This window comes from Babylonia areolata, chromosome 24 (assembly GCF_041734735.1).
Source record: "Babylonia areolata isolate BAREFJ2019XMU chromosome 24, ASM4173473v1, whole genome shotgun sequence".
Classification (NCBI taxonomy): Eukaryota; Metazoa; Mollusca; class Gastropoda; order Neogastropoda; family Buccinidae; genus Babylonia; species Babylonia areolata.
In genome coordinates, this window is record NC_134899.1 from 18941527 (window position 1) to 18966058 (window position 24532).

A 24532-nucleotide genomic window follows, 5' to 3' on the forward strand; every position below is an offset into this window, starting at 1 on the left:
AGTGGAACAGCCCCGCGAAAAGGAGGTGATGAACAGTTATGACACCGCTCCTTCATCCAGGCTGGTCAAAGACCATGCAGAGAAAACTGTTTCCCCCACTACGTCGTCTTCACCCATGTCGTCCGCCACCTCCCCCTTGCATTCAACCGGAACCCCCACCAGCAGCGGGCAGCGACGGGCCAACACCTCTCAGCGCGGGGTGGGTGACGACATGAAAGCACCGCCAGTCACCGCTGGGTCCAGCGGCCATCACGCCCATCGGGTGTCCAACGCCCGGCCCGCTGTGCTCCCCACTACAGACTGTCAGCAGCCTGGAGACAGACCCCCGGTGTCTTCCCCTACCGGCTCTACGCACAGCGGCCCCGCCCATCGATCCCGCGTGCTGTCGGACCGCTCGTGGTCCGGGGACGTGTCGCCGTCCTCCGACAGCAGACAGAGGTACGCGGAGGTGGCGCCTTTCGCTTCAGACCCCAGGGGGTTGCCGGGCCATGTTCGGAACTTCGCCCCGAACTCCGACCCTCCCCGCTCTGCGCCCTCACCGTACAGCCGCCGGGAGAGCGCCCCCGCTTCCCACATCCCACCAGAGGCCATCGCCAAGGTGCCGCCCAGGCGAAAGTCCGAAGAACAGTTGTTGACCGACGTGGACAAAGACAGCGGTGTGCCGGCAGAACAAGTGCTGATCAGTCACGGACGTCAGCCGTCCCAGGAAGAGCTGGAGTGCGACCAGCGAGCCAAGGAGCTGGCCAAGGAGGTGGCCGACCGGGAGAAGAAGCTGTCGGACGTCTTGAACACGGACACCAGCAAGAGGCGCATAGATTACCTAAACGGACTGTTCTCTGAACCCGTGAAGGCGGACGTCAAGATCCAGTCCAGTGTCCGCAGGCATCAGTCGCAAGGCGCTGGAGATGCGCTCTCGTCCAAGTCTCCAAAGTTTTCGGGTGATGAGGACCCGCTGAAGAAGAGGTGAGAGTGATTGCAGTAAGGTGTTCATGACCTTTCTTTGAATTGAATACAGGTTCTGCGAAGTATCTTTAATAGTTTTGCATCTTCAGTTGCCTTGGTAAAGGCTATTAGTTTTTGATTTTACATTGGGCAGTTTTGAGTAATCACTAGTGAAGAACGGTGACTGTTCACAGCGTTCAGTGACCAGTCTGAATCCAATATACATCCCGATATGAAAAGAGGCGGGTAGAAAAAGGTTTCCGGTGAGATCGTTGCTGTCTGCGCTAACCTCTGCCCATCGCACCTCTCTCTCTCTTTCTCTCTATGTCACTCTTCCCGCTTTCTCTTCTCGTTTTACAGCAACTTCCAGTCAGTTGCCAAACGTCAGTATTTGATAGATTTTCCAGCATGTTACAAAAGATACTACGTCTGGAACTTTCTGTAAGCTTGCATGTTGTCGCCGAGCAAAAATTAAAAAAAAAAGAAGAAGAAGAATGATAATAAACAACAGTGTAAAAAGTGAATCTGTGCCTCCCTTACAGCCAGTTTGAAATCCCGAAAGAAACAATATTTTCAGCCAGACTGGATCGCTGGCTATTCCGCAACCTGTTCCGCTTTTTCAAATGGGTAAGGTCAGGGTGATGGAAGTACGCGACTGAACGTTGCACAGTATATTTCATACTCGTTCACTGGATAGACGCCTGGGTGAAACCCTTTCACGAATATTAATCCCATGAAAATTCATGTAGTTAGGTTGTCGACCTTTCAGAGTTATTTCCATGAACTGTTTGTCTTTCACACGGCATATGGGTTTTATGCGTGCGGGTGCTTGTATGCTTTCGACTTGATTCATTCGCGATTGAGTTCAGAATATTTTATTGCATCAACACACTTCTCATCGATAAGTTTTGTTATTTCCCTTTGATCTATATTTGTCTCTGTGTGTGTCGGTGTTTCACTGGTATCTGTACTTATCCCGTTCATAGTTGTAGGTGCTTCGCCTGGGACAAGAGACCTAGCACGTGTTTCATTGACCACGTGACACTTGGCGGGCTGGGATCCAGAGGTTAAGCACTGCATTAGATCCATTACTGCTGACTGACATACCAGTGGTATTGGTATCATCATCCCCACCTCCACCCCCCTCCCCGCCCCCCTCAACCCGCTCCGACCGACACTACGTGTTTGTTTAACTGGCTGCTAACACTGTGCTGTCGGGACAGGCGTGTGCTGCACTGTGACCTTTGAACTGTTGACAGGGGTGACACCAGTTCACCCGGATGGTGTCCCGGGATGGTGCCCTCCCCCTGTCACTGCCCCTGTTAGCCCCGGCATTAGCTGAACCCTCTGCTGGAGCAGAGGGCCGGATCCTGGTCCTGAGAACTTTAGAAGACCTTTAATTCTACCATTTCACCCCGTCTGGGGTTTTGTTGGATAACTACCTCAACTGACTCATGAAAGTTCCCCCGAAAACGTAGTGTGACTGCCTACATAGCGGGTTAAAGCGGTCACACACGAAAAGCCCGCTCGTGCATACAAGTGAATGTGGGAGCCAAAGTCCACGAACGAAACAACGAGAAAAAAAGCGAAAAGAAAATAGTGACAGCAACATCCCAGTCAGGAATTTGTAAGATCACGTGCAAACCCAATGAGGTGAGCTATTCAACACAAAAAATGCGTGCATTTTTTTTTAACCTGTGCAACCTTTCTTCTGAGCGTCACTGGAGACGGTCTTTGCTGCCGGATGGCTCTGAACACGTTGTTTGAGTGAGACCAGTGCTCAGCATGACCTGTCGTTGACAGGTATAATTTATTTTAAACGGGCAACCAGTTGAACGCCAGTTTTCCCACTGTATAACCTACAAAGCTGACCCCACGGACTGGGTAACCAGACGCTGAGCTCACCGACTTGTGATCGTCTGACTCAGTTAATGGGTGCTTTCCTGAAACATTTAAAGTTCTGCAGCATCCTTTACAAGTCACTGTCGGACGCGTGTTTTGCGCTTCAAAAACAGTTGAACATGATTGTAACTTACGGATTTCTTTGCATGGTTACTGTTGTTATTTTCATGTTGGATTTCTTTCCCAAAATATTTTGCTCAGTCCATAGGGGCGGTATATAAATGGTCCGGTTTGTTTTCCTGTCTATACGGCCTGTACGTTTACTGATTTTGTAAGAGTGATTGGTGTTGATTGGTTAAACTTGTTTGCAGCTGATTAAGTGTGCATCACCTATACCACTAACCGAATCTTCCATCGCCTGCTCCGAATCATCACAAAAAGGACAACTTTCCGCTCAACTGCCGAACGTGAATGGCAGCACTGCACGTGCCAGCCATCACATGAACCGAAACAGTTTGATAAACACTTGCTTCAAGCCAGGTCGGCGAAACCTAATGACACACTTTGATCTCAGAATCCTCCTTTTTCTGTTTTTTCCCTTCAAAATCTTGGCACCACCGGTGTATTAGCCGTTTACGGTCTATGTTTTATGGCCTGCAGATGGGTGCATCGTTTACTCAACCCAGCAGTAGGTGAGAACTTGAAAGGAGAAAAGTGTGATTCCAAACCCTTTTTTCACAGACAACCGAGACGAAACTTGTCTGTCTGGAAACGAGATCAGGGTACCTGCCGACAGACAGGTAAGACAAATACCCTTGGCATTCTGCCTCCGGCGCAGATCGGCAGGCGTCAGAGAATTCAAAAGCTGCCTGTTGGCAAGCGAGCTCGTTCGTTACAGTACCACCAAGAAGATGAGGGATAAACGGTGTTTGGAAGTCGTTCAGGAGGGGTAGGGCAAAATGGAATTCGTACTAACGAGCGTTACATGCACTTCTCTCCCCCACTCCCCCCACCCCCCGACCCCCCAACCCCCCAACGCCAGTCTTGGCGCAGATGACAAGTGTCTTTCTTGTTCCTGTGTTTCGGCTGATCAGACGACAAGCGAGGAGCAGCATTGCCTTTATATCATTCGCCCTTGAGAAAGACCACTAGAGAAACTAAATGATATGTGGAAATTATCTTATTTAAAACAAACATAACAGTACATAGAAATTAAAATTATTCGTATAAATTATTTTACGGAACCATGCTGCACAAGTTGCTGAGTCCGCCGCTCAAACAGAAATGCGCCAGAGTTCTATTTTTACCCTCACTCGTTCATTCCCAGAAGCTACAGTGTTGCAGACAGTTGTTACTACTCGTAACCCGGTTGTTAAATCGGTCAGGGGTCTTGGTCGTGTAACCTTTCAGCGTTCTCCTAGAGATGTATGTGTGTTCGTGTGTGTGTGTGTGCGCGCGCGCTCGCGCGTGTGTGTGTGTGAGAGAGAGAGAGTTAACAGGAAACGTATAGATGATCCATGTACAATGTAAATGTGCCACCACATGTAACAAAGATCCAGATCTTGGAAACGGAGGTGCCGACAAAGAATCGGTTAGGCGTTGGACTTCTGACCCAGTCTTTACCAGTGATCAATGTCCGAAGTCCCCTGTCGGCATGGTGTTGTGTCCTTGGGAAAGGCACCTTTACTCCGATTTTCCTCACTCCTCCCAGGTGTGAATGGGTACCTGATTTCGGTTGGGGAAGGATAAAACGGCGGAATGTCGAACCCAAGGCTCAGTGGATCTGAATCCACTGCCCGAAAGGCCGTAGGGACTTTAGTTTTTATATCTTTTAATCGTGTAATCTGTATAATTATTGTTTTTGTATGTGACATTGTACTCTACGCTTCTTTTCACTGTACATTCTGCCCTCAACCAGCGTGTTTGTCAAGAAGTTGGAACAGTGTAGAGGTGCTTCTGTGTGAAGCGGTAGACAGAGCACTATGTGTGATACTCTTCTCCCCCATTGGAGCCCAAGTAACACAGGGTTATACACGGACTTCTGGCTGGGAGCGGTATGGAGTATAGTAGACAGATGGAATGGAAGCCGGACGTCCATGTCAAATCAGGCCAAGGCATAACGCACACACGCGCACGCACAGTGAACGCACAATGCACGCACGCACGCATACTCTCTCTCTCTCTCTCTCTCTCTCTCTCTATATATATATATATATATATATATATATGTGTGTGTGTGTGTGTGTGTCTGTCTGTCTGTCTGTCTCTTCCCCCATCTTCCACATACCGCCATAGAAACGTAGACGGCTGAGAGAAGATCCAACCGCTGCTGAGAAAACAAGAGGAGTCAGCTGCGGGCTATTTTCGCACAACAAATTAAAAACGGACGAAATAACGGCTGCTTGTTTAAATTGAACCGTTGCCGAACGGCACAGAACGCTGGCAGGTTTTCTGATTGAATCAGACGGCAGGTTCGCTGGCATTTTGGGGTTTCAGGGTGGATGTAAATGAAAAAAAAAAGGTATCTAATTTGGCACGTGTTTGCAGGTTACCATGCCACTGGTATGCAGTCTTGTTTTCGATGCTAAAAGCATGTCTGCGATTTTTTGAAAATATCAAAGCAGCAAATCAAAAACATTGTCTCTCGAAAGAAAAGCTAGAATATTGAGTTGAGACATCTCATTTGTTTGCCGTAGAACAGTCGCGAAAGGCCGCAGTTGAAGAAAACCTTCCGCGTTTTCTCAGCATGCAAGTTGAAGTTTGTATTGGCCGACTTCCAGAACCTTTTGTATTCCTTATATAATTCCTCCAGAAAGTACTTGGCGAAACATATGCAACCACATAAAGCCCGTCTGTTCCGCTCTCCACAGCGCCTCGTGTTTACATCACAATACCTCTGCTTCAGACCAGGACTGATGAAGAATGCCGACGTGCTTATCAGTGTCTGTCTTCATTCTTATCATGGGGAGTAGTGGGGAAGGGGCGGGGGGTAAGCTTGCCCCTGCAGTGGCGGCGTCAGCCCTGAAATCGGACATCTCGGCGCACGTGATACCCTTGACACTTTATCAAGCGTTACTGAAGATTACAGACTTTGGCCCTTACCTCAGCGTTTATTTTTCCCCCCCAGATCCGCCCTGTTCTTGGTTGTGGGTCTGTGGGTGGTCGTCTGCAGTTTGGAGGTTGACATCTGACTCTTGAGCCCTTGTGACTGAAATGGCAGTGTGTGTGTGTGTGTGTGTGAAGAAATGATCCACTGAAAATGAGTCAAAGCGAAGAGAGGATGATGGCAGCGCTGTGTGTGGTTTCAGGACCACCGCACCCCTCAAACACTGGGTATCGTCCCCCGGCATGGCGGTGGATGGGGAGAAACAGGAACCACCCCCTCCCAGCCCCTCGAGGAACACCCTTGACAACGACACACTCGTCAAACATAAGGTATGCAGTATTTCCACCACCACCCTCTCTGTCTCTCTCTTTCTTGTTCCTCTTGTCCATGAATAGTGAATGGAATGGACGAAAATAAGGTAAGGAGGAATGAAGTGGATGTGGGAAAATAGGCAAAAAGGTTTAGACAAGACAAAAAATTAAGGCAGCTTTTACTCTTCACATACTTTTGTACGAAATCATTGCCAAGGTAAGAAAAAAAATGTATTGACGAAATTGCGGCAAAGATATTTTTCAGATGTTTGCTGATGAAACCCTGTGATTAACACTTCCTTCTACATCCTCTGTCTGTCTCTCATTGACGTACGCAGGCAAGCACATACAAAAACACATACGCACACCCACTCTCTCTCTCTCTCTCTCTCTCTCTCTCTCTCTCCGCTATCCCACTGCTCTCTCTCTTTCACACACACACGCGCACGCACACGTATGCGACTAGCACTGTATTAAAATCAGGTTCAGGTGTGTTGTCGATCATTCATCCGACGGGGTTGGCCACAACAGGAAGTCATGGCACATCAGATCTCACGCGCCACGTACAACAGATTGCCTCTCGCTGAGAGAGTGTGGGTGCCTTTCCTCGTTCGGAAGCTCTGGAAAACTTTACGAAGAGGGGATCTCTTGTGTGTGTGTGTGTGTGTGTGTGTGTGTGTGTGTTTCATGTAGAAAACTCCAATGCGTGCTGGTCTGCGACGTGCTTTTTATTGTGTGTAGCAAACCAATGTTCGATCGGTGGAAAGCCATTGTATGTTCTGTTTTTTTGTGTAGATTCTTACTCACACTGTGACGGTGTGCGTGTGTGCGCGCGCGTATTTGTGTGTGTGTTGTGTGTGTGTGTGTGTGTGTTTATGAATTTATTCTGTCACGAATTCTTCGCGTTATCATAAACTCCTTATGTGGCGCACTGACATGCATATTGAAACTGTACACATCAGGAGTACTGATGTATATATACAAACGTTCCGTTAGTGTCAAGGTCACGGTGCCCCGTGGTTGTCGTTGCAGGAGGAAGTAATGGAGAAGCTGCACAAGAAGCTGGAGCTGCTGAAGGAAGAGAGGAAAGGGCTGCAGGGCGAGATTGACGACAACAAGGCCCTGGGCAAACGGGTGAGTTCTTCGTTCACATTGTGTGCTGCCATCGGACTGGCTGGCCGGCTGGCTCCGGACTCAGAGTGTGTGTGGTGCATGGCATGGTACTGCTAGTTCGTCACTACATTTCATCACTGAGGGGACAATAAGAAAATGTATGTAAAATAACATGGGCTGAGAATCTCACGACAAATCCTAAAGAATTTGGTCATGAAAACTGTTCTTAGAAATACGTTCGCACACACGCTCTCTCGCTCACACACACACACACACACACACACACACACACACACACACACACACACACACACACACACACACACACACACACACTGGAAATGGTGACACGGAGCAGTGAGTGATCTGGCAATGTCTTCTGTGCATCACTGATGTCAGTAGACATCGCTTTTTTCATATGCCATTCTGTATAAAGAATAGATACTGCTTTCTTCTTCTTCTTCCTCCTCTTCTTCTCCTCTCCTGTCCCCCCCTCCCCCCTGCTTTTCTTTTTGCTCCTCCCCCTCCTACTTCTGTTCTTCTTCTTTCCCCCTCTTCCTCTTCTTCCTCTTCCTCCTCTGCGGTTCTAATGACCATGTTGTCCCATCTGCGCTGTACAGATCTGCGACACAGTGGACAGCAAGTGTTCGAACCCCAGCGAGCGGGACAAGTTCCACACGTACGTCAACGACGTGGAGAAGATCGTGCGGCTGCTGCTGAACCTGTCCGGGCAGCTGGCACGTGCCGAGAACAGTGTCAAGGCCATGGAGGAGGATGCTGACCCCGAGCAAAAGGTAGCACCTCGAGCCACCCCACCCCTCTTGTAGATGTTTGTTTGTGTCTCCAGTTTGTGACGACTGACGTTGGAATCGGCAAGATCAGGGGTGGGAGAAGACGGAAAACAGAGTAGAAGTGGGTGGATGGGAGGGGGGTAAAAGGAAACGAAAGCAGTGCTGAGAATGTGTTTTGATACTGTGGATTTGATATAACAGGCTCTGTTATGTACTCTGGCATGGGGTTCAGTTCTAGAGACAGCTAAGCGATACGTCGAATAAAGGGAGAGAATATTGCTTAACACCAAGTACAGCAATATGGACAGTGTTTATTACTGTTTGCTACTTTTCCACTTTAATTATCTTTCTCCCTATTTAAAAAAAATCTTTTTATGCAGTTGTCTTTTTTTTTGTTGGTGTCATGTTGTATATGTATATTTTGTCCAATATCTAAACCCATTCAAATTAAAATGAATGAAAAAAATTACAGAAGCGAATGAAAAGACAAGCTTATCACAGATAACTGGACATGCATTACGACAGCAGCAACAAAGTAAGACTATTAATATGACACTATTAACATTCTCTCACTAACGAGTGTTAAGCGTTCTTGTGTCAAACTTAGTAACTGATATTCTAAGAAACGATTGGGTACTGTGAAATTTAAAGAAACGATTGAAAATGACATCAACAGATGACTAGACATGCTTTGAAACAAGCTTAAGCACAACAAGCTTGAAGCATGACATCATTTATGTGCTGGCACTAACAGATAGGCATACTTGAAAAAATACAGAGGCAAATTCAGTTTGAGTTTGTCAAGAAGGTGTCACTCCGTTTGGACAATTCCATACATGCCACACCACAACTGCTAAGCAGATACCCGACCAGCAGCATGATCTAACGCTCATAGTCATGCCTTGAGTGCATGCATGTCTATTTGTGTACGTACCAGGGTGGATTTTTCGTAATAATGTTGCAGAAGACAACCCTTAACGTTGCACGTTGCTGTGGATTTTTGTTTTGAGTGCGCCAGGTGTTTGCTGCACAAGAGACAAGCTAGCCATGGTCTGTCACTAACAGACAGACATTCTTAACAAAAAATACAGAGACAACCTGGGCGACATTACTCACGTTCTAACACTAGCAAACAGGCATTTTACGAAAAATGCAGATTCAACCTGGGCACAATGCCGTTTATGTTCTGCCACTAAGAGACGGGCGTGCTTTAAAAACATTACTGAGACAACCTGGGCACGACAATATTTACGTTCTGTCACTAACAGACAAGCGTACTTAAAACTGAGGTCATCCTAGGCACGACACCATTCTCGTCCTGTCACTAACACCGCCAATACGTTTTTTGTTTTTTTTTGTCACGTGCAGAAGCGGGCCCTGGAGAAGTGCGAGGGGCTGCGGACCAAGCACGCGGAGGCCACGCAGCTGAAGCAGCACATCGACAAGCGGTCGGACAACGTGATGGCCATCCTGCGCCAGTGGCTGAGCCGGGAGGAGCTGAGGGACTACGGCCACTTCATCACCAGCACCTCCCGCCTCACCATCCACCTGCAACAGCTGGAGGACGAGATCAACACCAGCCAGCAGCAGATCGCTGAGCTGAAGAACAGCATGGCCGAACATGCCTCCAACACCAAAACCTCCCCTTCTCCCACCGCCTCCTCAGTTCCCGTGTTGTCATGAATCCGCGTGTCATCTCCCCCCCCTTTCCCCGTCACCAATCTTTTCGTCACAAGGGACAGTCCTGTACTGAAAGTTACGGGGAACTGAACTGGACTGTTTTACTGCATTTGGACTGAGGTCGTGCATTTCAATGATACCACTGCCGTTTGTTCATTCGTCCATCCATATGGAATGGAGGTTTTCTTCAAAGACATTTTCTTGCCTCTATTTTTATGTGTACAGCTTAAGACGTTTTGAAACAGAAGACGGGACAGGACATTGGCAGTGCACTTGATGTTCACTGGATGAACTGGGTCATGCATTCCCCAAGTCGGGGGATGTTTTGTGTGGTTGCTTCTCACAACTGCCCTGCAAACTATTTGGGACTGCATCTGTGTTTTCTTGCAAGTTTTGCTGGGTCGAAACTTAGCGGACTGAATTCAGATAGATGACACAGGATGGCCATCGCCAGCCATGAAGGAAAATAAACCAACCAATACAAAAACAAATATGCAGGAAGGTGAAAATATAAACCTGACCTGCACATGTGCTTGTCGCTTTGATATGAAGCGAACTGGTCATGAAGTATTTCAGTCTGTCCTAAGGACTACAGGGAATGAGTTCGCCTCTATCTCTCTCTCACACACACACACACACACACACACACACACACACACACACACACACACACACACACACACCGAGCGCTGTGTTGTCTTCAACGCCAGTAAGCACTGGTTGGCAAATCAGTATTTTCCTGACTAATTTATTGTACAGAAGCAACGGGCACCAGCACGCTGCAGGTGAGGGAAGGGAGATAATCAGCATGTGTTTTAACGGAGGGAAAGGTGTGCTGCATGCTGGCAGGGTTGATGTCAGTTGGAGATTACAATTTTTATTGTCTTAATTTGTTCAGATCGTGTATGTGTGTGTGTGTGTGAGAGAGAGAGAGAGAGAAATGTCGTTCAAATTTCATTTCAATAGTGATATAGAGAAGGGAAAAAAGATTATGTATTTTAACGTTTTGTGCAGAAGATGTGTACAAGCAGGAGACTGGGTTTTGTGGTGTGGTTGTGAAATGACCTGGCTATGTGATATGTATAGAAGTGTTATATGTAATACTGTATGTAGTAGACTAGTACCTTGTTCATGTCTAAAGTTGGCAATCAGTATGTCACTCTCCACACCAGAATGGTTGATTAAAATTTAAGTCTGTCTGGTCTTAACATGGAATAACCTTTTCTTTTTTTTCAAACCTTTTAATGGATGTGTATTTTCATATCCTTGTGTAAAATGGACGTTTCAGTTCAAACATGCATACCTTACAACACGGTGAAAATACGGATTCAGCAAGTGTATGACGACACAACTGAAAGGCAATATCCTATGTCATGCTTTCTGCTCAACACATTTCCATGCTGGTCAGACTGCTAACTGAATAAATGGTGCGTGACCAAACCAAGACAGCGTCAAGTGTTGTGATGCATGAGGACGTTTCGAACGTCCTGCACCGTAATCTTGATACTCCATTTGACGCTCTTTCTGGCTGTTTTGTTCATTAATGGTATCAAGTGTTTAGCATTGCTGAAGTTGGTTGAAAGATTCAGTGTCTGTATTGTCTGCGCAAGGATTTGGTATGGTCAGTTTGTATTTCCTGGTATTTTAGATGTGGTATTGGTCTCAAAGGCTCTGTGAAAGAGGGCTCTCATCATCACCGATTGTCCTGAGTAAATTTAAACAGTATCCCGTTACTAGTATAAGTGTGTTGGTTGTCATTTGAGTGATCACCAAGAACATATATATCATCAGCAAAAAAAGTGTCTGTTGTGTGTCTCCTATGTGGCTTGATAATGTGAGCATACATATGATGCCATCACTCTGTTGACAAGGGTTACATGCGAAAATGAGATGTCAAGTATCACAAACATACAAGGAAAATAATGCAGCTTTCAATAGCAGAGGGAAAACCACCTTTAACTGATTACATTCCCAAGTTTCCGCGACTTCTGATCCCCCACCTGCTTTTACGAAAGACAGCTTTTACCAACAACAAAAAATAAAACAATAGTGGGTTCGACAATCATAGCAAACTTATTTTTGGAAGAACATATCACAAAACATAGTTCATAGATTACATCTGCTCATTCGATCCACACGTTTGATTCGCAAAGAGCGTATGCAAGTGCAATTGCTATTTGTAGATATGCTTGTTCCTGTCTGTATGAAAGGAAACAAGCCCACTTACCACTACCTGAACTTTGATTCAAAGCATTACATTGATTACAAATTGTCAGCATCAAAACTAAAGACAGCTCAAATGGTACAAACGTATACTTTCCATTTACCTCCAGCAAAGCGAAAGAAAATACCACACCCAACACCGTAAGGTATGATGAGACATATCAGTCAGTCAATGAAAACGTCAAGGAAACTGAAACAAGTTCATCAGCGGTCAATCCACTTGTTCATACAAAAGATAAACTCCTTGATTAACACACACACACACACACACACACACACACACACACACACACACACTTGCATTGTCAGATAGGGATATAAGCAAGTAACTTGCTGAATACAAGAAAATTATAAAGGGCCTTAATTTGACGAACGTGCACGTGCACACACACCAGTACATCCCACATGTATTAAGCCCCAGCGCACACGAACAAACACACACACACGCGCGCGCGTGCGCACACACACACACACACGCACACTCACACATACACACACAGGCCTTACTTATGCACACAACGTCTGCGTTGTGTGCGTTGCACAGACACATACAAGGACCTCAACTGTGGCTACACCAACGAACTCTGAACTCAAGGTGGCCAGAGCAAAACAATATATGTACATCGGTAAATCTGCCTTCCCTTACAGGTGTGCGAGAACATTGGACACAAACATCTCCAAGGAAAATAATACGAGCGAATCAAATAATGTTGTTTGTTGCCCAGCCAGACAACATTACTCAGAAAAGCAGATGAGTCGACTTAACGCCACGTCAACCATATCGCTGAGAAAAAATGTCAAGATAACGAAGGTCAAGCAAAGGAATTCATCTTTTATAAAGCATCCTTAGACATCACGTGACAAGACCGGCCTCCAGATATGAGACAGGCAAAAAAACATCACTGACTCAGAAAAAAAAGGCGAATGGCACAACAACAAAAATCAAACAAACGTGGGGACGGCTCAAAGAAAAATATGAGGATGGGTAATTAAAAAAAAAGAAAAAAAAAGTATATATATATATATATATATAAGGCTCTGGCGAGAGAGAAAAAAAGTGACGGCTCAGAAAAAAAAATGTTGGGGACGGCTCAGATAAAAAGGGAATATGCTCAGAAAAACAGATGGCTCAGAAAAAAAAAGTAGAATCAAGATGACCGTTCAGATTTTTAACAAATTGGGGACGGCTTTGAAATGAATATGGGGAACGGCTCCGAACAAATGGGGATGGATCAGGAAATAAATAATACATGGGGACGGTGCAAATATTAGTAATGGATCAGGGAGGGTTACAGTTTGGGGGTTCGGTAAGGTAGTGGAGCAGAGAAGGTTTGGGAAGATACAGGGGGCTTGGGAAGATAGTGGGGGTTGGAATCAAGGGTAGAATAGGTGTTTGGGGAGAGTAGTGGAGGTACAGCAGGGGTTGGGGTGGTGTGCAGAAGGTAGTATGTGAAGCATAGAGATTGGGGGTAGTGAAAGGGTACAGTAGGGTCTGGAGAAGGTAGTGAGGGTGAAAGGTAGAGCAGGAGATAGGGGTAGGCTGAAAAAAAGTGTGGTGTAGGGGTTTGGAGGAAGGACAGTGGGGATTAATGGTAGAGTAGGTGTTTGGGGGAGGTAGTGGGGTGAAGTATGTCAAGATAGAACAATGGTTAGCAGATGGTTGGTGTTAGGGGTTTGGGGAAGACAGTAGGGGATAGGGTTGGGGGGGGGGGGGGGTAGTGTGGCCAAAGGAATAGGGTAGTGGGGTAGGTTAGGTGAAGGGCGTGAGCTAGAGTAGGGGACTAGGTTATAATGGTTGGGGAGGGGACAGATGATGGGGCTGAGGATGATTAAAGGTATGTAAAAAAACAACAACAAAAAAGCCCAGAAAGGCAGGCAGACAAACAGTGCAAAGTCCAGCCTTCATGACGACAAACTTTTATGTGTGTGTTTGCTTGCGCGTGCATGCGTGCGTGTGTGTATGTGAACGTAATTTTGTGTATGCGTCTGTGTGCACGCGCGAATGTGTGTGTGTGTGTGCGCGCGCGCGCGCGCGTGTGTGTGTGCGTGTGCTATTTTCCATTTCAACATGCAAGTTCATTGAACTGTTCCCTTTTTCTGCAGTCCTATTTTTCTTAACCTTCGACAAAACCGTTCAAGTTCGCTCATGAAGCACGCGTGTGTCCGAATCCTGTGTGCCTGCGACAGTGAGCTTGCAAAGTGTTCGTCCACGGTTCACCTGACGACAGTGACCGAAACACAGAGCATGAACGACACGGGTAGGAGGTGAGGGTGGGGGGGGGGTGGAAGGGGTGTTTGAGGTGATGAGGGAGTATCTCCAGTTAGCTATTGGCTAGTTTGTAATCCCGCACATGTGCAAAGATTGCTGTTCAAAACTGGGGCGCCATGTTTTTTGCCTTTTCATTTGCAGCGTGTGAGTGAGAGAGAGAGAGAGAGACCTGTGGTTTCCAGGATAATGTCAGGTTGGTGTTCATTAGTCATAGAATATAGTGTTGTTAGTGTTAACTAGTCACAAATATAGTTTTGTTAGTATCAGTCAGTCACGGAATACAGTGTTGTTGGAATTAATCAGTCATGAAATAATGGCCGTTTCAGTATTATTCCATCATGGTGTCATTGGATATTAGTTTTGTCAGTGTTAGTAGTGGAGTACGTTGTTAGTGCTGCTCAGTCCTGTAATATAGCGTGTTTAGTAGTGTGTTCGTTACTGTACTGTGACAGTTATAGAGTTTTGAACGGGACAGTTATTTGGCTTCCTCTTCTAAAAGACGATGTGACTCAACGTGTGCCCCAAATTCTATGTGTTCATTCACGAGCGAAACTTCGGTTTAAAGTCTCAATGGAAAAAAAGAACTCTGAAAGGAATAGTCAGAAAGAACAAGGGTTAACTCTTTGTACCCACTGTTTAGGTGATACATTTTTTTGTTGTATAAAATCCAGTAGAAATCGATGGTAGAAGTGATAGCAGTAGGAGTTGGCGGGGGAGAGGGGGTAGGTGGAAGGGGGGTGGCCTAGGGAGATGGAGTGTTCATATTATATGCACGCATTTTTTACATATTAAATATTATATCCATCAAAATAATACATTATAATGTGGAAGTGGACATGTATTTTTGCGTTCCGCAGGCATTTGTAAAGCATTCTATCACCTGACCTTAACAATCATCGTACCAATGCCTTGCATGTATCATTTGCGGAAAGATCATTTCCAATATATCCGCTCCCCCCGTCCCCTTTTCCCTGTCACCCTATTCTTTATGCATTATATTTTCATCGAAATTTAGTGAACATCTAAATTAGGGGGTGGGGGGGGGAGTCCTTTTGGTTTTTGTGTTTGTGGTTTTTCATTCTTCTCTCGTTATTTTGATTTTTCTGCATACATGTGTGTGGATATATTTGTGTGGGGGGATTATGCGTGTGTGTTGTGTAGTATGAGTGAGTGTGTATGCATTCCTCTGTGTTTGCGTGGGTGGTGTTTGTTTTAATTGTAATTATATGGATGGTATATAGATGTTCTTGAAAAATGGATGCAGTTGAAGACTGCGTTGTACGAATGGGATAGGTATTAGATTTTTTTTACTCGAGTATATTTTTATGTAAAAGATTTTGTTTTTTTACTCATGTGCTTTGAGTATTGTACTTTAAAGAAAGGTTAAATAGACAAACTAGTATTGATATAATATTTCGCTCTCCTCTATTCTCATTTTCCCTATTCCCCAACGTAATTTCACAAACACACATACGCACACGCACGTACTCGCGCACGCGAGCGCGCACACACACACACACACACATACCTTTTCTCAGTGGATGAGTCTCGTCTCATAGAAGCCAGTCTGTCGAACGTCCGTAATATAGTGTGTCCATAGTGTCTTGAGTCCTCCCTATGAACTCTGTTTTCCTTATAATCATGGCACCATCGCCAGCAGTGATAGTAGTAGAAGTAGTGTAGCAGCAGCAGCAGATAGTAGTGATAGCAGCATTAGTATAACTGAAGAAGAGTGTGGTTGGCTCATATGAGTGGTTGGGTTTTTCTTTTTTGTTTTTGTTTTGTTTTGTTTTGTTTTTTCATCATTTCAAACAATTCCATGTAGTTTCAGTATTTTGTGTGTTTCTTTCAGTTCAAATTATTACCTGTAATTTCTTTCCAGCTAGCGGTGCGATCCGTTGACAAGGTAGCCACCACAACCACCACCCACACCCTGACTGCATGGAATACGTCAAAGCAGACGCCCTCGCCGAAAGTGAAAGCAACCCCATGCCCCAGTCCTCCAAAAGATGTGACGTCAGCACCGCTCGTGGTGTAGCACGTGCTGAACCTTCTGACAGGAGCCTGTTGTTGACCAGGTGGGTTGGTCTTGTTCGGTTTGCGTTGGGGGTCCATGCTGAAATTTGTGTGTGTCCACAACCATAGTTCAACAGTGGTAGTTAACGAATGTTGGGTAACATCGGACATAGTTGAGCTGGTCTAACCTCGTTTGAAAGGTGTTGGTAGAGAGTTGTGTGTGGATTGTATTAGATCTTGTCACACACACACACACACACACACACACACACACACACACAACACACACACACACATCAGGATGTTGTGGAATGCGTTTGGTACTGTCCGAGCCGCTTCCTTGAAAATCCCTGCAGGGATTCTACCCATTCATGTCGGAGCTGGTCTTGATTGCTTTTTTGACTCCTCCAATGTTCCGAGGAGGTCACGTTCACCAGATGGTGGTTTCTGGGGGACCTGGTCTACAGCTGCAGGTCAATACCGAGGGTCTTCTGCTCAGCAAGTTGGCAAAATGTACTTTGCACCTCTCTGTGATGCTGCCTTTGTCCTTTAGCAAGGCCTTGCCGTTTGATGTGAGGAAAGAAGTGGAGATAAGCGTGTGTGGTCCACACACGTCTTTGATCGCATTGAAGGATATCTTAGTGCTGTTCGAGTCTGCATGGCGTTGGACATCATCCGCCAGTTAGTCCCGCATCTTACAAAACACGTTTTGCGCAGTGTATTGAAGATGTTTGAAATGATCGTGCTTTGAGATGGATGACATGCCATTTTGTCATTCAATGAATGTGTTTATCGTCCAAAACCTTGGCTAATTCCTTGCTGTTCCTGTATACTTGATATATAAGTACACACCACAACACATCACTCAAAATAACATGCAGCATTCAATACACAACACAATACCTTGTTGAATACACTATGCACAACACAGTGCAGTGTACAGTAAGATAATGAATACAATACATAATGCAAACTATCAATAAAGTATACACTACACAGTACTATACACTATATAATACACAAGACACCATACAATACAGTGAACAACACACATACACAATACAATACATGATGCAGTACAGATTTACACAATGCAGTACACACAAAATGCAAATCACATAATACATATCACACAATATTGCGAATATACTATACACTGTAAGACATTACATACCACACAACAACCCGACAATATAATTCATATTACACAACACCATACTCAACAAAATACACTATACAACACACTGCGCCATACAACACACTACACAATACAATACACACTACACCATACAACGCCCCACAAAGCACTACACAAAAGAACGCAAACGCATTAATACACAGCATACAAAAAAACAACAAAAAAGACACAATGCAGAACGCCATACTGCAAACAGTGGACAATACACAGTAACAGTACACACAAAGCACAATACACAACACAAACCACAATACACAACGCGATACACAAAATATACAGTTCACAGCACACTACACAACTTGCAACACAAGATACACATTTCACAACAGGCAACGCAACCATCACACTACACTGCAATACAACACACAATAAAACACTATACAGCATGTTTGTATAATTATTGCTCATAGTCCATCGCACAGGGTCATATCAGGACTGACATACGAATGCTGAACCGCCTCAACACAAAACTGTCATATCTTTTCTTAAAAAAATAAATAAATAAAAACTAAAAAAAATAAAATAAACCCACATTTCGTTTTCAGTTTCAGTTTCTCAAGGAGGCGTCACTGCGCTCGGACAAATCCATATACGCAACACCACATCTGCTAGACTAGATGCCTGACAGCAGCATAACCAACGCGCTCGTCAGGCCTTGAGTGCATGCTTAAAAAAATGGATGGCGCTCTCAGTGCAGCAACGCGCTCTTCCTGAGAGGAGCTGCTCGAAGTTGAGACAGAGAAATTTAATGTGACTTAAGACTTATACAACACAATACAATTTACATCTGTTAAAATCATGTTTAGATTTTTTTAATCCAATCTTTCGTCAGCTAAGAATTTCGACTGACCCCAAGATTATAGTTTCTAAATTCCATGTGTTCATATGTAACCTCTGGTTGGTTAACTGTTAGGAGTGAGGACTTTGACAAATGCTGCCCAGTCACTGATACCTCCCGTGGGTCGTACAGGCAGCCAGATGCCCAACACCAATCTCCACAACACTGTTCTCTTCAAGACGGAATGAGTCGTGTTCACAAGAATACGCGGACGTTAACTCAACCAGTCACGCAGTCGAGTGGAGGAGGAAGAAATGTGGATATCGCCGTTCATGTCACTGTCGTCGTCTTTTCCCTCTCTTTCGTAAATCAAGTAATAGAGAACCTCGTATGACTGGCTTCTGTGTGCCCCTGGCCCGCGTGTGGGTCCTTTCAATCCGTTTATCCCCTTTCATCCATTATTATCCTTTACATCCTTAAATCCGTAATCCATCACAACATAATCCTCATCTGCAATGTGTGTGTTTTACGTTTGGAAACTGCCATTGAAAATATCACAATAACTGCGAACATCGTCATATGCTGATTGTCACGTCATAACCAAGGGTACACGGAGAGAGAAAAGAAAAGAAAAAGAAAAATCAGGCCACAAATCTCCCAGACATTTCAGTAATTGTATTAACAATGAACAGTTTGATTTACCTGTCAAGGAAAGCAAAATCTTGCCCTGACACATTACCAAATGAGTAATCTATTATGGTAATAAACGGGGTTTTAAGTCAACAGGGAGGAGAGGGGGGGCGGGGGGGGGGGGGCATTCAGACTGGTCTGCAAACATTTGCAATGAAATTCTTTCACTTCAATAAATTTGAGATGATAGATTTTTTTTATCGGATAAGGCACCCAAATATGTGCAGTTGGCCAGGATCTTTGAATAATACTACATGAATTTAATGCTTGTCAGACCACCAGATGAATACAATATTAGATGCGTATAAAAGCTTCATGGCCTAACGTTCTCCATACGCTACCCCTCCGATTAAAAGTAGTCAGGGGAAGTAACACAGAATGTCTTATGGATGGGAGATCAGGGAGAGTGAAGTCCCCTGTCAACTACCCATTCCCACCCAGAAACCAATAATTTATATGTCCGTGCTTCCAACCTTTTCACAGAACTGTAACTCATCCTAATGTTCCGATCCTTGACAATCGCTACTTCCCCTGGCAGGGGTGGGGGTGTGAGAACAGGATGATCTACGAACAAAGCGGGTGGAGGAACATGTGATGGATGTGTCGAAAATGCATAATGTTCGGGTACATGATGCTTCAAATACTGCAGTATACAGATGACAGGTGGTTTGGGGCACACAAAATGAAATCACACACACACATACATACACACACGCACATACTCACGCGCACACACACACGTGCTCGCGCGCACCAGTAATATCTAATCCTTGGCAACATCCACATTTTCCCCTCCACTGTGTGACTGACGGAGTGAACATCCATGACCTCTTGTGAACACTAATGTGTGTGTGTGCGCGCGTGTGCGTGTGTTTTTGCACGCTCGTTTCAGTCTCGCTCGCGCGTGTGTGGATGTGCGCGGGTTCGCTCAGCGTGGGCTATCTCGTTTAATGTCTATCATTTGCCCTCTATGTATCTTGAAATTTATTACGTTTTAATGAAATCGATTATTTGTTTAAGTTGTCTAATCATTAGATTTAATTGTATGTTAGTGTTTTACACAAAGACAGGGGAGGTTGCCAGGCCTGATCAGCGCGTTGGGTTCAGCCAAGGTTAGGCGTCTGCTCCTTTTTTGTTTTAAACAAGAGATGTGGTGTAGCGTATATGGATCAGTCCACATGCTTTGACACCTACCTCCTTGACAATGAAATGTTCAGTGATTTTCACCTTAGTTCTGTGCAGGTTACTGAGCACATTGTGCTTCTATATACTTCTTCATCGGTGATTGTTCTTTCTTATCCGTGCAATGATGGACCTATCAGTATTGTTCTTCGGTATGTGCATTGGATCTTTTTTTTTTAATATACGATTATTAGTATATTATGTCTAGATTTTTCTGTGACTTAATGTATTAGTGTGTGTTGCTGTTGTTCGACCCCCCCCCCCCCCCCCGCCCCGCCCCTTCCTCATCGCTTATTTCAACCAACAAAGGGTTGTCCATATACCCCATACTTTCCCAAGCTGATTAACGTCCCGAAAACACAAACACAGAGACAGATCGTTTCTTTTACTGCAATCTATGCAGACGTATTTCAGAGAATGGGCAATAAGTCCAAATGAACCATCATCCCTAAGCTGAATTGTTTGCTCTGACTACAGGCGACAAAAATAATGTGCGTGTGTCTCGGCGCAAATTGTCAACGGCGACGTATAGTGCAACATGATAACTGATTCATTTGAGTCACTTTGACACAGTATGAGCTTTACCTAATCTATACTGTCAGTGTACTTCCAGTGAATCAGCTTAGCCACAACCACTGTCACTGCACTGTTTAAATGTATTAGGAAAGTCTTTGGCTGTCAGTGTTTGGTTTTCACATGTATGCATTATTTTTCTGCGTATCCCAAACCCAAGTGATTAGTCTTTCCATGTAATACGTATACATGTGCTTTACTATTCACTAGTTTTCCATGGATTAGGTTGTTTGGGTAATTTACTAATTAAGTATAACCCTAGCCCTTTAGTTGCAACATTTTTTTTTATTCAGTTTTGTTATGTTATTGTTTTACGCTTCACCTGCATTCATTGATAAACTTTTACAAATACGGGTGACAACATTTAGATCGTGTGTAACACATTCAAATTCATTTTCACTATTTCATCGATTGATCAAGTTTCAGTTTTATTTTCTTGCCGACAGAACACCAAAATCAATCCAGAGTTAGACTTTTAGAGATCAAACACTATGTTACATCGGAATTGCATACATTTGCTATATGTTTTACATCCGCTATATATTTCATCATGATGAAGCCATGTCTTGTGTACATCAAAACTGGACATCCGAACTTTGACAGCGTGAAGTAATCAAGACTTAGAGAGAGAAAAAATGACACAGCTCAGAATGTCAGTCTTAAGCATGAATTGTGATCTGATGTTTGTGAAAAGTATATTTTGATCAAACATGCAGGTAATAAAAAAATTACTTAAGTATATACAGGAACTGCATGTAAATATATTTTTAATCATGAGAAATTTATTTTGTTAAACAGTATTGCACACACACACACACACACACACACACACACACACACACAACGCACTTAAAACTAATACCACAATATTCAGTCCAGCCGACACCTCTGCTTCCACTGACTTGTTTCTCCAAAACAAATTAGCTCTGGTGTACGCAATGGCACACCCGTCTTTAATTTCCAGTCACTTTTTTTTTCAAGATTGAAACTGTGCGTGATATTTCCCTCTTTACCAGTGCATTAAAAGACTTCCAATATCCTTGACAGAAAGCCAGCCTTCTTCACCACACTCTCCAGTCACTGTTCTGTAACGTATGATAAAAATAGAAACGTCCAGTGTCAAGGCATGCACTGCGCCAACACATGGGTTGCTTAATGATTAACACACACAATGTCTAAATTCACCTGCATGTGTGACGAAACGTTAAACAAAATGTCTTCCTAACACACACACACACACACACACACACACACACACACACACACAATGTCATTCGTAAAGATTTTCACAAACCAGACTCCCGAACGTTTCTATCAACAAAACACAGTGCCCAGGCCATAGTAAAAACAGATTGATTTTTCTTCCGAGATCAGTTAACAGTGAAGTGAAAAAGACAACGTGTTGGCAATGCATGTGTACACCCCTCAGCACACGATACCGAAGATACTGAAAACAATGGAAATTCCCTTCAAGGCTAACTGATAATATGTAACACAAGAAAACCAACATTCTGCAACAACTAAAAATAATTTGTGCATGCGATCAAAGTGCCTGTTGTTTGAGAAAGTGTGCGTTCGTGTTTTTCGTTAGGATGTATGCAAAATTAAGCTCATAAATTCAACTGCTAGAATTGTACATCAAAATTGAGAAGAATTGGCATGAGGGTACGCCATACCTCAGTCATAATCACGTTCACAAAACCGTGATACTCATTCACCGAATGAGGCTTGACTGTAGGTAGCTTCTATGAAAATAACACAAGCGATAATGACAATATCTTTAAACCTTCAACTTCCCGCTATCAGAATAGCTTACAGCATTGTTTTTTTACATCAATAGAATGAAATGTCCTTTCACGATCGAGGATAATGCATGACTGAAATAGGGCCAGTTATTTAAAACTGAAGTTAGTTCATTTAAAAAAAAATCCGACAACCTTATCAAATACACAAGATCACTAAATGCATTTGTCTCAGTCAAACAAAGGCACAAGTAATAAAATAGCGCAATCAAACACACACACACACACACACACACACCATGTCATGTTTCTGAAAGCTGGTATCATGAAAAGTGAACGACAAAAAAACAAAAAAAAACAGGAGAGGCAAGGCCTTCAAGACTCACTTGTGATACTTAAAAAAAAAAATCCAAGCTTTTTATGTATTGAGTATAATTTCAAAATGTAATGTTTAAGATGAGAAAGATCAGTTTAAAGCAAATTAAGTCCCCTGGCATTAATTAGAGTAATTTCCCTTTTTTACTATCTGCACCAAAACGTTTGCAAAATAAATAAAACTTCCATGCTTAGCAAAAGAAGTTCCTGTTTGAACAAAAAATGATAATAATGACTGCTCTTGTTGTTGGGTCAGAATATCAGATCAAAGTGCCAAGTTTAGAGAACACAAAAAATATAACAGTAAATGCAGTTTGCATATAATTAGGCTTCTTTTTTTTTTTGGTGCCCATCCCAGAGGTGCAACATTGTTTTAAACAAGATGACTGGAAAGAACTGAATTTTTCCTCTTTTAATGCCTAATTTGGTGTCAACTGACAAAGTATTTGCAGAGAAAATGTCAATGTTAAAGTTTACCACGGACACACACACAGACAACCGAACACCGGGTTAAAACATAGGCTCACTTTGTTTACACAAGTGAGTCAAAACAAAACAAAAGTGCCGAGGGCTAGTAGTAAATGGGTCCAGGAGAAAAAATATCTCGCGCGCGCATACCGCACACACTCCAGCTCACGTTCAAGCTCAAGCGCGCACACACCACAGCATTTACTAGGGGAAAACGATATTGGTACAGTTACATTGTTGCGATGTCGATGTTTAGCAATACTACACACACACGGACAGACGCATTTCGGAATGCTTGGTACTTCAGTACAGAAATAGTAATGTGCATAGAAAATGCATAAAATGGGTCATAAAGACGTAGTATTGAAAGACAGAACACAGACTGTCACTAATCATGCACGCATGACACATGCAATAAATCATATTTCTTCGAAGAAACATTCAATCACATAATCTTTGACACGTTAACACACTTGACATGCATATAATTTTTTCCTTTGATAAATCGATAATCACCGTGTCTAACTTTTCAAAACCCTTTATTTGACACATCCAGAATCAGCCTAAAACTGCCCGAAGAAATCCGACTTCTTGAACGTTTTACTATCATCATCAGCTCTGCACGACAACGACAACCACACCGAACTGTGACCACATCAACACTGGATGGACACTTTCAGGCTTCTCTGAACATAAAACGGCTGGTGCTGTGCTGGCGCCTAGAAACAACTGTTTCGTCCCCACAGTCGCTGCCATTGGAGATTGACAGGGTTTACGACATTTTAAATTAAGGTATTCGTGATCAGCAGAGATCTGACATGGTCAAAGTTTTCAAACTAAAACACATTTCATGCAAAAAAAGAAACTGCAACACAAAGACGTAATGAATGTACTTAAGTATACTTGTAATATTACACGATTTTGTTTCGAAAATGGTGGCTCATCTGAATTTTACGACGTTATCGAACGCTCATGTGCTGAAAGCTTTCTTCCTAATGGGCACGTGCAATCAGGACAGTGTAACTGACTACGCTAGTTTTTCTCCAATTTTGGAGTCAGTTCTGTATCAGATCAGCTTCTCTGTTCTGATTTTGAAAACACGACTGAGAGTTGTGTGCAAGTTGTATCATACGCATACGCCTTATACCTCCGACGCACAACCAACTTTCATTTCGAAAACTAAAAGCGGGTAAGTCCGTGTCATTCTACTCTCTCTCCATCTTCCCTAACAAT

At 43.9% G+C, this 24532-nt stretch overlaps 1 protein-coding gene across 4 annotated transcripts in view; it reads left to right on the forward strand.

Moving 5' to 3' along the window:
• Positions 1–11229, forward strand: part of LOC143299037 (uncharacterized) — a 216355-nt gene extending 205126 nt beyond the window's left edge. For all 4 annotated transcript variants that reach the window (XM_076612123.1, XM_076612124.1, XM_076612125.1 and 1 more), the window contains 5 exons: positions 1–963; positions 6093–6219; positions 7234–7335; positions 7935–8108; positions 9474–11229. The exon at positions 1–963 is cut by the window's left edge and continues 387 nt beyond it. In XM_076612123.1, coding sequence (XP_076468238.1) covers positions 1–963; positions 6093–6219; positions 7234–7335; positions 7935–8108; positions 9474–9788 — 1681 coding nt within the window. In that variant the 3' untranslated portion in view covers positions 9789–11229. The remainder of the gene's footprint in view (positions 964–6092; positions 6220–7233; positions 7336–7934; positions 8109–9473) is intronic.
• Positions 11230–24532: the final 13303 nt, after the last annotated feature.